This window comes from Chenopodium album, chromosome 10 (genome assembly GCF_948465745.1).
Source record: "Chenopodium album chromosome 10, dcCheAlbu1.1, whole genome shotgun sequence".
Classification (NCBI taxonomy): domain Eukaryota; kingdom Viridiplantae; phylum Streptophyta; class Magnoliopsida; order Caryophyllales; family Amaranthaceae; genus Chenopodium; species Chenopodium album.
Genome location: NC_137843.1, coordinates 14,498,473 through 14,513,216, shown reverse-complemented (window position 1 = coordinate 14,513,216; position 14,744 = coordinate 14,498,473). Strand labels below are relative to the sequence as shown.

Genomic DNA, 14,744 nt, shown 5'->3' with positions numbered 1-14,744 from the left:
TGGAAAAGTCAGCACATTCATATAAATCGTCCAGAATTTGACTTTGCACAGTTTACAGGTGGAAGTTATTCAAGTTGAATTATGAACATTTAGAAACTAATTCACACATATTAAATCATTGATCTGTACATTTTAAAAAAACTAACCATCACATGTTTACTTTCCTGAAGATTGATCAGCCTGCTGTTTTGAAGGATGGAAAACATTATGCATCTTATGCAACAATTTTGACCGATGGTGTGGTTTTGGAAAGCAAGAAGGTTGGCCTGATTCATCGGATGAAGATGTATCCTTCTCCTTGGCCTTAGCTTTGGCCTTCCTCCTCTTGAGTTGGAAGAATTGCTGCATTATGTCGGCACATTCTTCTTGCAGTATCCCTCTTCGAATATCCATCTTTGGGTGGAAAGGGTGTACAGGAGCAGCTGGCTTCTCTGATTCTTCTGGGTGTTGTTCTGCTTCAACGCCATCCGGAAAAAGCCTACAATGCTTCCACAAAAATTAAATCTTTGGACAAGTTTCTGTACTTAATTTTACAAGTAATGTCTGCTTTAAGGAGTTCATATAGAACAAAGCAAGATACTATGATACGGGAGTATGAGAAATTGCTAGGATTTAGCTCAAACAGGGTAATGAGGAAGATGATTAATGCAGAAAATAGATAACTGATATTTGTATTGATGATCAGTGTAATCAAGCAATACAATCACTCTTCATTCGAGAGGAAGAGTATCTCTCCAAGTCTGTTTACTCAATAATGATTTTGCATACCCCCCTCAAGCAAACCTCAATTTAATACAATTAATCATAACAAACTAACAGACTTTAGGGAATAACAAACTAGGAGATGAATTACAAAATTGCCCTCAAAGCTAACAAACTTTCTAACAGAATGCTCCAGCTCATTCATCAATTAGATGCTGAAGCTGATTTAGTTCTCTTCTGAGCATAAGTGAACCGTATAGCAGGTCTGGGCTGAATATTGGGCTGATTCCTTGCAATACCCCCTTCCCAAAGATTCACCTTGTCCTCAAGGTGGAAGTGAGGGAACCTGCAATCCAGCTCAGTGAAATCCTCCCAAGTAGCTTCCCAATCTGGCAGCCCTTTCCATTGAATCAGAACTTCAGTTGCTGCTTGAGTGGTTCTCACCCCCCGCACTACTTCTGGCTCATTGTCAAGCACCAAGTCAGAAGTAAGCTGAGCAGGTAAGGAAGAAGCCTGCTGCCCTGCTCCCAAGGCTTTCTTGAGCTGGGAAATATGAAAAACTGGATGAATCTGAGCTGTGGCAGGAAGTTCTAGCTTGTATGCCACCTCCCCAATCCTTTGCACCACAGGATAGGGTCCATAATAGCGTGGAGAAAGTTTCTCATACCTCCTTTTAGCCAATGTCTGCTGTCTATAAGGCCTGAGCTTCACATACACCAAGTCACCAACCTGAAATGAGCCTTCCCTTCTACTTTTATTCTCATGTTGTCTCATATAAACCTGAGCTTTTGTGAGATGGAACTTGAGATTATCCAAGATAGCATCCCTCTCTAGCAGTTGGTCCTCCAAGGAAGACACATTAGTGCTGCCAGGTGTAAAACGCAACAAGTGAGGTGGGTCTCTCCCATAGACTGCCTTAAATGGAGAGCACTTAGTAGCTGGATGATAGGCGGTGTTGTAGCAGTATTCCGCCCATGGCAGCCAGGTGGCCCAAGTCCTAGGTTGGCCATTAACAAAGCAACGCAAGTAGGACTCCACACCTTTGTTCACAACCTCAGTCTGGCCATCAGATTCCGGATGATATGAAGTGCTCCTTCTCAACTGCGTGCCTTGAAGCTTGAATAATTCTGACCAGAACACACTCAAGAAAATTTTGTCCCTGTCAGAGACAATAGAAGATGGAATGCCATGAAGACGGACTATCTCCTTTGAGAAACTCTGAGCCACGGTTTGAGCAGTGAATGGGTGTTTCAAGGGTATGAAATGGCCATACTTGGACAGCCTATCAACCACAACAAGGATTGAATCCCACCCCAAGGATTTTGGCAATCCTTCTATAAAATCCAAGGCTATGTCTTCCCAAACTTTGTCCGGAATGGGCAAGGGTTGGAGCAATCCAAGAGGGGAGAGAGTGGATGCCTTATTTTGTTGACAAACATGACAGCATTTGACATAGTTGGTGATATCTTTTCTCATGCCTTCCCAATACCATTCTCCTGCCAACCTTTGATAAGTCTTCATATCTCCAGCATGTCCACCAACAGGTGAATCATGATATTCTTTGAGAAAAAGAGTGATGAGCTCAGAATTCCTTGGAACAACCACTCTGCCCTTATACTTCAGAATTCCTTTTTCTAAGGTAAACCATCTGGGAACCTCTCCTCCATTTCGCAATTGAGAAGTCAGCTTTTGTAGTGCTGGATCCTTGGCAATATACCCATGAACAACCTCCCAATTAAGCCCACAAGTAGTGATCAAGGCAGAACACTCCGGAGAAAATTGGTGAGCCACTTTGTTACAAGGTCCGGGTTTGTAGTGAATTTCAAAGGTGTATCCCAGCAACTTACTCACCCATTTCTGATATGCTTGTCCCACTTCCCTTTGTTCTAATAAGAACTTCAAACTCTTTTGATCGGTTCGAATTACAAATTGTCTACCCAAGGTCTCAATGGCAAACACAATTGCCATTAGCTCCTTCTCATAAATGGGCTTTGTCCTAGCACGCATTCCCAAAATTTTGCTAAAATATGCAATTGGGTGAACATCTTGAAGTAACACAGCCCCAAGGCCATGACCAGAGGCGTCTGTCTCCACAATGAATGGCCGAGAAAAATCTGGCATAGCTAGGATGGGAGCTCGAGTCATAGCTGCCTTCAAGGACTCGAACGCCTTAGTAGCCTCCTCTGTCCACCCCCAACATTCCTTTCGAAGTTGGTCAGTCAAGGGATGAGCAATCCAAGCATAATTCTGAATGAACTTTCTATATAATACCCCGTGAGTCCCAAAAACCACGAAGCTCCTTGAGGCTAAGAGGAACAGGCCACTCCAGCATTGCTTGAACCTTCGTTGCATCGACCTCTACCCCTGCTGCCGAAATTATATGACCCAAATAGACCACTCGAGACTTCCCTATCTCACATTTCTTTAGGTTAGCATAGAGTTGGTTTGATGCCAAGGTGAATAAGACTTGTTGCAAATGATCCTTGTGCTCTGCCATGGACTTGCTGTAAACAAGGATGTCGTCAAAGAAAACCAAGACGAACTTCCGGAGAAAGGGTCTAAACACCTCATTCATTAATGACCGGAATGTGGCAGGAGCATTAGTGAGGCCGAATGGCATCACTAAAAATTCATAATGCCCTTCGTGGGTTCTAGAAGCGGCTTTATGACCTGAATCTGGTGATACCCTGATTTGAGGTCCAATTTGGTGAACACCGATGCCCTAAATAGTTCGTCCAACAACTCATCAATTACGGGAATGGGAAATTTGTCAGGGACAGTTTCCTTATTCAAAGCTCGATAATCTAACACAGAAACGCCACGACCCATCCTTTTTTTTTACTAAAAAAACAGGACTCGAAAAAGCACTAGTTGAGGGCTGAATTATACCTGCACTTGAGCATATCCTTCACCAATTTTTCGATTTCATCTTTTTGGTATTAAGGGTACCTGTAAGGGCGAACACTAACTGGGTTTGCTCCACTCTTCAAGGTGATGGAATGATCGATCTGCCGTTGAGGAGGTAAACCATCGGGCATGTGGAAAACCTTCTGGTATTTAGTAAGCATGGGTCTGAGTTCTTCGGGCGGTTGTGGCTCCTCCCTACTCGAATTCTCCAGATGGTTTAGCTCCAATAAAACACCATGACCAGCCTTCTGAATTGTTTTCACCATTGCCTTGAGGGTTATACAAGTGTGCCCCAACTGAGGATCCCCCCTCAATGTCACCGAATCACCACCAGCTTGGAAACGCAGTGTTTGAGTTTTCCAATTCGAAGAAATTGTTCCCAATTTTTCAAGCCATTGAACCCCCAAAATAACATCCGAATTACCCAAGGGAAGAACAAGGAAATCCTCCACAATTGTGACTCCTCGTAGCTCCAGCAAAACACCCACACACACTCCTTCACCTTGTACAGCAGCGCCGGTACCCAAGGTAACCCCAAAACTCTTGGATGCCGTAATGGGTAGTTGCAAATGATTCGCAGCCACCGTCTAAATGAAGTTATGTGTTTCACCCGGATCCACCATTACAATCACCTTGCCACCATTGATAACCCCCTCCATTCGCATTGTCCTGGGGGTGGTGATGCCCATGACGGAGCAAAGGGAAACCCCCGGAGCCGGTTCAAGAGGGAGAGAAACAGGTGGCGGTGTGGGCAGCGCAATTTCAGCAGCGGCGAGCTCACTAGTGTCGCCGTCGTCTTCCTCCTCGGCGTCCACCATGAGCAAGACACTCAGCTCGCGACGGCGACAACGATGGTTTATATGCCACTTCTCGTCACATCGGAAACATAGGCCTTGTTCCCGCTTTTGTTGAACCTCCTTCTCTGTTAACCGCCTTATGTCGCCGGTCAATTTGTGGGTATTGTAGGTGGTTCGATTTTGTTAGGGCTGTGTAGTAGTGTTTAGGTTTGGATTTGTGTTTAAGTTCGGGTTTGGGTTTAGGGTCGTGGTATTTGGGTAGGTGTTTGGTGGGTTGGATTTGTAAGTTGGGTATGGGGTTCTCCACGTGGGTAGGCCTCCAGACGACTTGGGCTTTGGGCTAAGCCTGATTTTCTCCTCAATTCTCATGGACACCTCCATGGCCTGGTCCAGAGTGACCGGATCTAGAATCCGAACTTCGACCCGGATGTCCTCCCTCAAGCCATTTATATATTGGCCTTTCGCAATTTCTTCAGGCACCCCGTCGATTGGAGCCAAGAGTTCAATGAATCGACGCCGACAGTCAGCCACCGAGCCGGTCTGCTGGCGAGCGAGCCACTGCTCGTGCAGCGTGCCGGTGGCGGTGGTCCGGAAGCGACGAAGGATTAGCTTCTTCATATCATCCCACGACAGCAAGGGGTGCCGCCGATGCTCCCACTGATGCTCCCACTGGTACCAGAGTAGGACGTCTCCGTCAAGCGCAACCACCGCAGCTTCCAACTGATCTTCGTCTGACAATCAATAAAAATGGAAGAATCGCTCAGCTCCGAGGATCCAACCATCTGGGTTTGTGCCATCAAATAGGGGCAAGTCGAGTTTCCTCAACTTCCAGTTCGAATGCCCACCTTGACAACCACCTTCACCATACTCCAAATGCGGGTACGCGCCGGCGAATGGGTTGTCCCACTGATATTGGGATCCATTCCTTGCAGAGGAGCGATTTTCAAAACGGTTTTTTTTCGGCCAGCAGCGAGCTGAGTAGTGAGGTCCGTTTTAAAAGCCACCAACGCCGTCGTGATCTCTTGAGCTACACGGCCAGGCATTCCAGCAATCTCCTGCTACAACAAATCCAAGCGTTGACCATGGGTAAGACAAGCCATCTTCTTCTCCGGCGAGGATCGAGACTGCTTTGATACCAATTTGCTAGGATTTAGCTCAAATAGGGTAATGAGGAAGATGATTAATGTAGAAAATAGATAAGTAACTGATATTTGTATTGATGATCAGTGTAATCAAGCAATACAATCACTCTTCATTCGAGAGGAAGAGAATCTCTCCAAGTCTGTTTACTCAATAATGATTTTGCATACCCCCCTCCTCAAGCAAACCTCTATTTAATACAATTAATCATACAAACTAACTGACTTTAGGGAATAACAAACAAGGAGATGAATTACAAAATTGCCCTCAAAGCTAACAAACTTTCTAACAAAATGTTCCAGCTCATTCATCAATTAGATGCTGAAGCTGATTTAGTTCTCTTCCGAGCATAAGTGAACCGTATAGCAGGTCTGGGATGAATATTGGGCTGATTCCTTGCAGAAATTTCAAGAACTGACAGTTTTTTTGAATCTCTTCTTAAAATACAAAAGTTGGCAAAAAAAAAAAAAAAAGGTCTATTTATTTTTTTATGAGGCTCGGTTGCTCAGGGTTTCAGGAACATGAGATCATGTCTGTTTATTTTTTTTAAAAGTGAAGAAATGCTTGTATGAGAACAGATTCCGTTTTGCTTAAATCAAAGACTAAAACAACCACAAGTTAAGGGCACCGAAAACACAGGTGGGATGAGGATGGAAGGTGCATCTCGCCTGAAAGTCAAAACTAAAAAGATACAAGAGGCGAAGAGGGTCATCTACTTGCAATTAGCTAGTCAGCTAACACCTAATAACATATACTTCGTATTAAGTTACAATGGTCACTAACATGCTGATGGAAGCATTTTGCTGATATAAATTGAAATAATAAACCAGTCATACTTGTAATCCTCATGGCTATGTTAAGAAACACCAAAAGTCAGTTTCACATAAAGTATTCCAAGTGAATGTATAGTTTAAATTCAACTATACCTTATCCAGCTGCCATCAGCTCCAAGAAGCTTATTTGGAGCACCCCAAACAAGGGTACTGATTCTGGCTTGAAGAATGGCTCCAGCACACATGGGACATGGTTCCAGCGTTACATAGAGAGTGGTTTCCTGAAGAAGTAAAAAGGGAGATAATTTCAGGGAATACAAAATCAAAAGAGGTCCCAACAATCGTAAATGTTACACTTTGATTTTTTCATTGTTAAAATCAATTAGAGAAGATTGATAGGGCTGATAGTTATATACACATGACAAACATCATTATTTTTATCGTGCGGAGAAAAATACAAAATTAACTGTGAAAAATAAATCACGGCAAGAGGACAAGGTGTCCTCACAACGAAACACTTTTAAAAATTAACCACTTTCCAACTCCCATATTGTAGAAAGTTCCAGCCACCTTGACCCATTAATAAAGATGCTAACAAAGTTGCTTTGGTTACAGGGAACAGTAATATCATGACAAGCATAATTAATGGTCTTTTTTTTCACCTTAAAAATGTTCGAAAGGATGAGGACGGATACATAACGATGAAAAAACATGAGGGTACATGTGATAATGACAAGAAGAATGGCAATATTATCATATTTTACTATCATAGATAGGAATTTCTCTTACTATGTATTTAGAGCCTATAAATGGCCTGAACCCCAAGATTCATACTACATCCTCAAAAAATTAAATAAAATCTTAAAGTAAGCACAAAGATACCTTATATAACAAAAATTACATCATCGGCGATCAGGCCTTGAGCAATCTCAAAAAATATAAGTTTCATTATAGCGTATCTACATAATTTACCCATTGTATACTAATTTTAGAAATGTCCAAGACATTCCACTTAAATTTTTAATGTTTCCGTGGTTATTCGTGCATTACAATTTACTGCACATAGTCATTGCCTTACAAATAAACATACAATAATGAAGTCCAAATTCAGGTAACATAGTTCTAGCAGTTGAAGTAGAGAAAAAAACTCAGGAAGACTTACAAAGCAGAAGCACAAACAATCAGAAGATTCACATAAGATACCCATGTGCATCCAACCCAAACAGATATCAGATACTTATGATAGATGAAAAATGGAAAAAGGAGGAGGGTGACAAACACATGCATAAGCTAAAAAATTGATTAAGAAATCCCTGCACCACTTCATCAACTTGTTTTAAGACATGTTACAACATTAGACTACATATGTAAGTATATGCGAAGAATCTGGCCATCTGTTTTAAGGGAATATTCTAACTTCCTAAGCATCTCATATTTTGAGCTTCAATCTGGACAATGGTGAATCTAGAGCAGATTATCCATCCCGAAACTTTACAAGCTACCCAAGCCAAACATCAGCAAACTGAAGGAACTTGTACAATGAATGCACCAAAGGCTTATCCAGCCCAAAAGTCAGCATTTTTACACAATGTCTTACCTCATTTTTCCATCGTGGGTAAAAAGAAATATATGCAAAATCAAAACTTTAAACAATATGAAGATAAATAATTAAAATGGACTTGAAAGGCCCATAGGTCCTCTCTTTGGCACATGTCACACAGACAAGGTCTACTACAAAGAAATCGCCGTTGAAATTTCTGCAGTAGAAAGGAATTTACCGAAAGCCGCCATGTCCGAAGGAAGTTCGAGGCCTCTCTTATGCAAAGCATTTCAGCATGGGCAGTGGAATCCCTCAATTCCTCTACCCTGAAACATGCACATTAATTAGATAATAAAGTTTAAAACAGAAAGAGAGAAAACAGTCTTGAATCCTTATTCTGGGAATCACAAGTATACTTACAGGTTGTACCCACGAGCAATGATTTTTCCATTTTGCACCAGTACTGCACCAACTGGAACTTCCCAAGCATCAGCAGCTTTCATTGCTTCTGAAAGCGCTTCCCTCATAAAAATTTCATCAACTTTCCGTTGCTCACGTTCACGTCTATAAGCATCTTCCCATTCATCATACCTTTGCAAAACTACCTTGCTGCGTTGAAGCTTCTTTCTTTTTAGTTCATCAGTTTCCTCAGAAGCAATAATATCAGTTCCCTCAGAAGCAATAAAATCAGTCTCGCTTGAAGGACTAATGGGTGCCTCATTATTCTCAGGTTCATCAATATCTTCAAAAGCATTTGATCTTCTCAACTGGATGACAGATGATTTGGATAGATCCATAGAAGGGCTGGATAGTGACATAAGTCGGGGAACATTCAAGTTGATATTTTCACTAACAAAGGCGTCTCCTGATAGTGAACTGCTCTGTACTACACTAAAAGAGGATGAAGCACCTGCATCAACTTTGCTCAATTTGTCATCCATGTTCACTACTATATCCTTCTTACTCTGACTCCTAGAGGTCTCCATCAATAATTGATCAGAAGTAGCCTCTTGCAGCAAGCCTAGCTGCTCTGCTTTAATGTCATCGTCATCTGCCTCATTTCCAGAGAACCATGATTCGCCACCAGCAGATCCACTAGGTGAAGTCTTTCCTTCACCAGGAGACTTCTGTTTTTCTGAATGTGAACCCCATCGAAGTCTACATACATTTGCAACAGTGCTCCACAAAGACTTTCCTGTCCTAACAACAGCAACACTTCCAGAAGCTGGACTCTCTAACGATTCCATTTCTGAGGCTTCATGAACAAAGTGATCCTTCACATCCCACATCTGATCTGAGGATCCCTTGGTTTCAGAATCTGCAGATGAACGCTTTGAATCTAGCTTCTTTGCCTTTTTCTTCTTAGGATCAGGACTAGTAACCTGAGATGGACGCTCTGAACCTTGCTTCTGTAAGTCTGTCTTATCAAAATCCGATTCATTTGATCCTTTCAGCACATACTTTTTATCTTGAAGCTTTAAATCTAGTTTTTCTAATTTGTTCTCAGTGCTAGTGTCAGAACTTGATGCTTCAAGTCTCATCTTCTCAGCAAATTCACCAACAATCTGAGTTGATCTTTCCTGCATACGTGCAGCGGAAATTAGCGCATCCCTATGATTATACTCCTCACCAGACATGCTCTTGCTACCATAGATTTCACCATAGGATGATGAAGTTCTTGATTGAGGATGTTCAAGTGAACTACCAGAACCAGCTTCCCCGGTCTTTCCCATATCATTTCTCACAGAGCTGCTTGATGCTTCTTGAAACTGGGAGCTGCTTACAGATTGGTATGGTGGAGATGTCATCACTAGCTTTCCACTTTTAGCTTCTTCCCCGCTAAATTGTTGAACAGCTGTCTGAGAAATTAGAGGTACTGAGGGTTGGCTTATAGTAGCTTCTCCAGAAAATTGTCCAGTGGCAGGGCCCTGCACCTCAGATCTAAGTGTAGATTGAACAATTGTTTCATCAATCTGCTTGCGTTTCTCAACTAATTCTTCTACTGATTTCACCTTTGATTTTAAATAAGTTTGCTCATTATATACTCTCCTATCAGAACAAGACTGACTATTGACCTCCAAATCGGAAGAATGAACTCCTGAATCCCCTCTCTCAGCATGAGGCACTATACTGGATTTAGGATTCTTCGTCACTTTACCATGTAATTCCTGACACAACCTTTTCACTTCCTCAGCTGCAACAAGTGAGGCTGTCTTTTCCTCCAAAAGCTTCATTCGAATTTCTGATTGCTGCTGTGACCTCAATGTATCTTGAGAATAACTAGCATCAGTATCCATGATACCACTGTAATGTTGGAGCTTTCTCCCTGCATCCACTAGACTATTTCCCAAACAAATATCATCATGCTGCTTATTCTCCTCCTTATGGGAGGTTTGAAGTGAAATCGAACTCTTTTCCTCCTTCCTACGTCTACTCTCAGACTGGTTCTCTGTAGTAGTTTTTGACTTTTCCATCAAATTGTGCATCTGTGCTTCTGATTGTTGTGTTTCCCTTAAACTGCTTTCAGCATGTATAGCATCAGTAGAAATTATATCATGATAATGTTGGGATTTTCTCTCTGCGCTGGTTTGTCCAGTCACCACATGAATTTGATCATGTTGCTTACTCTTTTCCTCAACTGAACTTTGGTGAGAACTTAAACTCATATTGCGCTTCCTTTGTCTGTTTTCACGCAAACTTTCTGCACTTGTGGTCGATTTAGCACTCACCCCAGTCGGCCCAGCATGCCCTTGGAAGTCTGATTGTGTCATTCTTTTGTCCATGTTTCTACCAGATGTTTTGCAATACTCACATCCTGTATCTTGAACTGAACCAACCATCTTCAAATCATCTTCCTGGCCAGATCTTCTCCATGTAGTAGAACTTGATTCAACATTTTCTCTATTTTTTTGAGTCAAATATTCATGGTGACTGCTAGATTTAGAGTGTCTACTAGATCGATTGTCATTTTGAATATGGGAATTTGACTGCCCAAAAGATTTTACATCGGACGTAGACTGTACTTCTTGATAATTCAAATGCTTTTTCGAACTTGAGGCAATCATAGAACTGCTTTGTTGAGCCTGGGATAGCTTAGACTGCTCGAAATATCTAGAATCAGTTTCTTCGGAATCTGCAGTAAGCTTCTTCTCTGATTTCTTTCTCCAATCCCGCTGAATAGAGCCAACAACTTTGAAATCATCACGTTTACTACTTCGCAATTCCTGATCTTTCTCATCTCTATACCTCTCCCAGTCTTGCTTGGTAGCTTCACTAATTACAACGCCCCCACTTTTCCTAGAATCCTTCTTCTGGCTGGTCAACAACTCTCCGACAAACTGATCTTGCTCTATATCAACTTCCACATCACTCCCAAAGTCCCCTGAATCTGAAAGAGAATAATAGCATGAACTAGATTCTCTTCTCCTCAACCTTCCATCATCATCTATAGAGCTACTCTCCCTTTCTTCATCCCTCTTATTACCCTCAAACCTAGCCTGAACCATACCCCCCGACTCTAGTCTATAATTCTTCCAATCACCCTCCCTATACACAGAATCCACATTTGGCTTTCTATCCTTTAACCTCTCATTTACAACATTCGGCTGTCTATCCTTTAACTTCTCAATCACAACATTCGGCTTTCTATCCTTAAACCTCTCAATATTCGGCTTACTCACAGCTTTCCCTTCCCGAGGAGAGCTCCTTTTTTTGTCCCTAACAACCCCACATTCCTCAACAACCTCCTCACTCAACAAACTAAGCATAGCCTCAACATCTCCAAGTGCATTACTTCTAAAATCGCGCTTAGGCATACCTATCCTACCCCTAATCTTATCAACATCAATACCCCTCTTCTCTTTAACACAACATTCCTCATTACAACTTTTCCTACCAAGCCCAACCACTCTTTCCTGCTTAACACACCTAGATTCCAAGCAACAACATCGCCCCACATCGTAAATCGAAGACCGACAACAATACCGATCACTAGAACCCAATATAAACCTCCTAGAAGGAGGGCATTGAATCAAGGTGGACTGCCTTAACCCATATAAAATGCTAGGGTTTGTGGGTACAACTAATTTACAAGAATTGACAGGAAATGAACAACAACAAGAACAACAAATTGATGGGCATTTTTCAATTGAACAAAAAGAGTAATCATTAAAAGCAGAATAAGTTCTTAGTGATATAATTGAGCTACTACTGTATGTTGTATACATCATAAAAAAAATTCTTGAAGCTGAAATAGAAAGAGGAGAGAGAAAGGGAGATGGGAATTTCTTACCTTGAGAGGAGAGAGAAAGGAAGGAAGTGTTTTAATGGAGGATTGGTGATAATGGAGATCGCTTGAAGCTTCTCCAATGGCGGAATTGTGGGTATTTTTAGAGAGAGAAAGAAGAAAGAGAATCAGAAAGAATTAGGGAAGAAGAAGAATTGATTTTCTGTATATTGATGTCTCGAGCTACAGTATTACAATTGATTAAGTAGTGTATTCTACGTCATATTTCAACTAAGTGAAAATAACTAACCCTCTCAATAACTAATCCAATTTCTAACAAACTTGTTTCTAACGAACTCTAATTATTACATGATTTGTGATTTAATATTGAATTAGCTTGTTTAATTAATTCCAGCTGTATCAATTTGAGATGGAATTCATGTGGGTGTGTCCAAGAGATCAGATTTTCAAGGTTAGAGACGACGTTGACGATGATTTCACGCACTTGGCACTAAACGGACAAAACAATTCCATGTTTCCGTTAATTTTATTTTATTTTATTTTTTTTATTTTTTTTTTTTTACAAGAAGAATGAGAAAATATAAAAGTTTATCAATTTGATATGTTTATAAACCACTATTTGTGGACTCGCGCGCATCCCCAAGTTATCGGTATTACTCATTAGCTAATTATTTGGACATCAGTAATAGTTACGTAGTTTTGATATGTCGTGGTTTTATAAAATGTGTAATCAATTATTATGATTTATGAATACAATATATCAAGTACTCTTATACTAATATTGTATTTCTAACCAAAATTCATAAACTTTGCCAATCATATTTAATTTTATAGACGTTGACCCGCGCCTTTTGGATTATTAAAACCGAATCTAAACCAAATTTGAATTCAATCCAATTTAATCCAATCCAAACCGAAATAATTCGGTTATGGAAATTGATTAGTATACCTCCTATAGCTTATTTCACTTGTTATTTGAAACTTTATATTGTGAGATTTGTGACACGACATGCTAAACTAAGGTGTTAGGAGATCTATTCTTTTATATTATGTTGTGGCTAAGGCTCGTTCATTAAACTTCCCAAATAAATTGCTTGGGACGAAGTGAAGGACAGTGCAAAAGATTCAATAATTGCTTCATTTATACAAAAACTTGATTTATTACAAAATTATCAGTACATTATGTATTAATCTTACAATCAATTATACTATATACTTAACTATGTATTAATCAATTACTCTATGTATTAATCAATTATACAAAAAAATAAAGAAAGACTCAAGAATGGTTTCCTGCAGAACCAAGGATAGAGGAGTGATCAACAACTTTATTACTCCGTACAAAACAATTGAGGAAGAAAATTGATGAACACCGAAAGAATTGATCATGATCCCTATGCCCTTAACTATTCGTAACTAAAGCTTCTTAGCTATGGATAATCCCTCCTTAGTTTGGTCCAGACCGCTCATTGCAACAAATATTGAAGGCGTGCCTCTAAATCCTCTAAAGTTATTGTCAACAACTAATTTGAGTCCATACAATCAAAGCTAAGCCTAAGGTCCAAATACTCCCAAGCATTAACCAACAATGGATCAATCAAACCACCATTCATTTCCTGGCGTTGCTTTACAGTGGTTTCTTTCTCAATCAATTCTGCAATAGTATCCAAAGTACAGAGAGAATGTAACCTAAATCCGTATAATAAGCTACTTCCAACTTGGTAGTTCATCTTTACATGGGTAATGTTGGCAAGATACTTGGAACTAAAATCATCAAAATAGAAAAACTTCGTCACCCTTTCGCAAAATCCTTCATTGGAACATATTACCCATTTCATAGGCTCGCTGTACACAGCAATATGACCACTATCTTCCCATTTTCCATTATTGACATTATCTCTTCCCAAGCCTCCCATCCATAATCCTTATCGTCTGATTTCTGCATTGGTATAAGACGGTAGGCTTCATCCACAAAAAGAATCCCTCCCTCCCTTTAGCTTCTTTAATCTATGCAATTTGAGGTCATTTAAACCCACAATGTTTGACAATTCACACTCAAGTTCATCCATCTTAGATATCGTCATACTACAAGTTTCAAGGGCTTTGAGCTTCCTCTGCTCCTCCAGCTATTGATTTAATATTTTCCGCAATTTCTCACTACCAGGACATAGTGACAGATGATTCAGAGGGGTCAGGATATCCTGCATCAGAAACATAAGACAATTGTTGAATATTAGCCAGCTAGCATTTAAAATAAACTTGAGTTTTGAATATTTAAGCATGGTGTCCATTGACTCACGTCGTCCTTAGCATTGCAATCAGCATCATACTCAAGCAAGGTATTCACTATAGAGCAGTCATTTGATCGAAGTGAATGCCAAACACCAAGATGCAAGGACGTTATTCCATTTGCACAGACATAAGTAAGAGGTCTTACAAAAATTCTAGCAGGTTTACCAAGTCCTCAGCATTATATTAGTAACCATATAACAAATGGAGAGAGAAAAGGCAGGTTACATTGGCTTTGGCCTCCACAAAAGCACGATGATAAAGAAGCAGCTTCGCAGCTTCATTGCAGCCATTCTTTGCTACCATGTGTAATGGAATTTCGCCGTACTGCAAATATCAGAGTATTATTA

At 40.5% G+C, this 14,744-nt stretch overlaps 1 protein-coding gene and 1 pseudogene across 1 annotated transcript; both read right to left on the bottom strand.

Moving 5' to 3' along the window:
* LOC145562276 (uncharacterized) lies at positions 1–12,401 on the bottom strand. The gene is made up of 4 exons (XM_081622498.1): positions 8,280–12,401; positions 8,098–8,185; positions 6,473–6,600; positions 1–478 (listed from the first exon to the last, which is right to left on the bottom strand). The coding sequence occupies exons 1-4, from the start codon at positions 12,086–12,088 to the stop codon at positions 157–159; spliced, it is 4,347 nt and encodes a 1,448-aa protein (XP_081478624.1). The 5' UTR covers positions 12,089–12,401; the 3' UTR covers positions 1–156.
* An 833-nt stretch (positions 12,402–13,234) lies between these two features.
* LOC145564906 (uncharacterized) lies at positions 13,235–14,174 on the bottom strand (annotated as a pseudogene).
* Positions 14,175–14,744: the final 570 nt, after the last annotated feature.

Coding starts and splice junctions, on each gene's coding strand:
- LOC145562276 (XM_081622498.1), bottom strand. CDS start 12,088: ATGATGTATACAACATACAGTAGTAGCTCAATTATATCACTAAGAACT. Junction 8,186..8,279: donor ATTGCTCGTGGGTACAACCT/GTAAGTATACTT, acceptor TGCATGTTTCAG/GGTAGAGGAATTGAGGGATT. Junction 6,601..8,097: donor TTCGGACATGGCGGCTTTCG/GTAAATTCCTTT, acceptor TTACTTCTTCAG/GAAACCACTCTCTATGTAAC.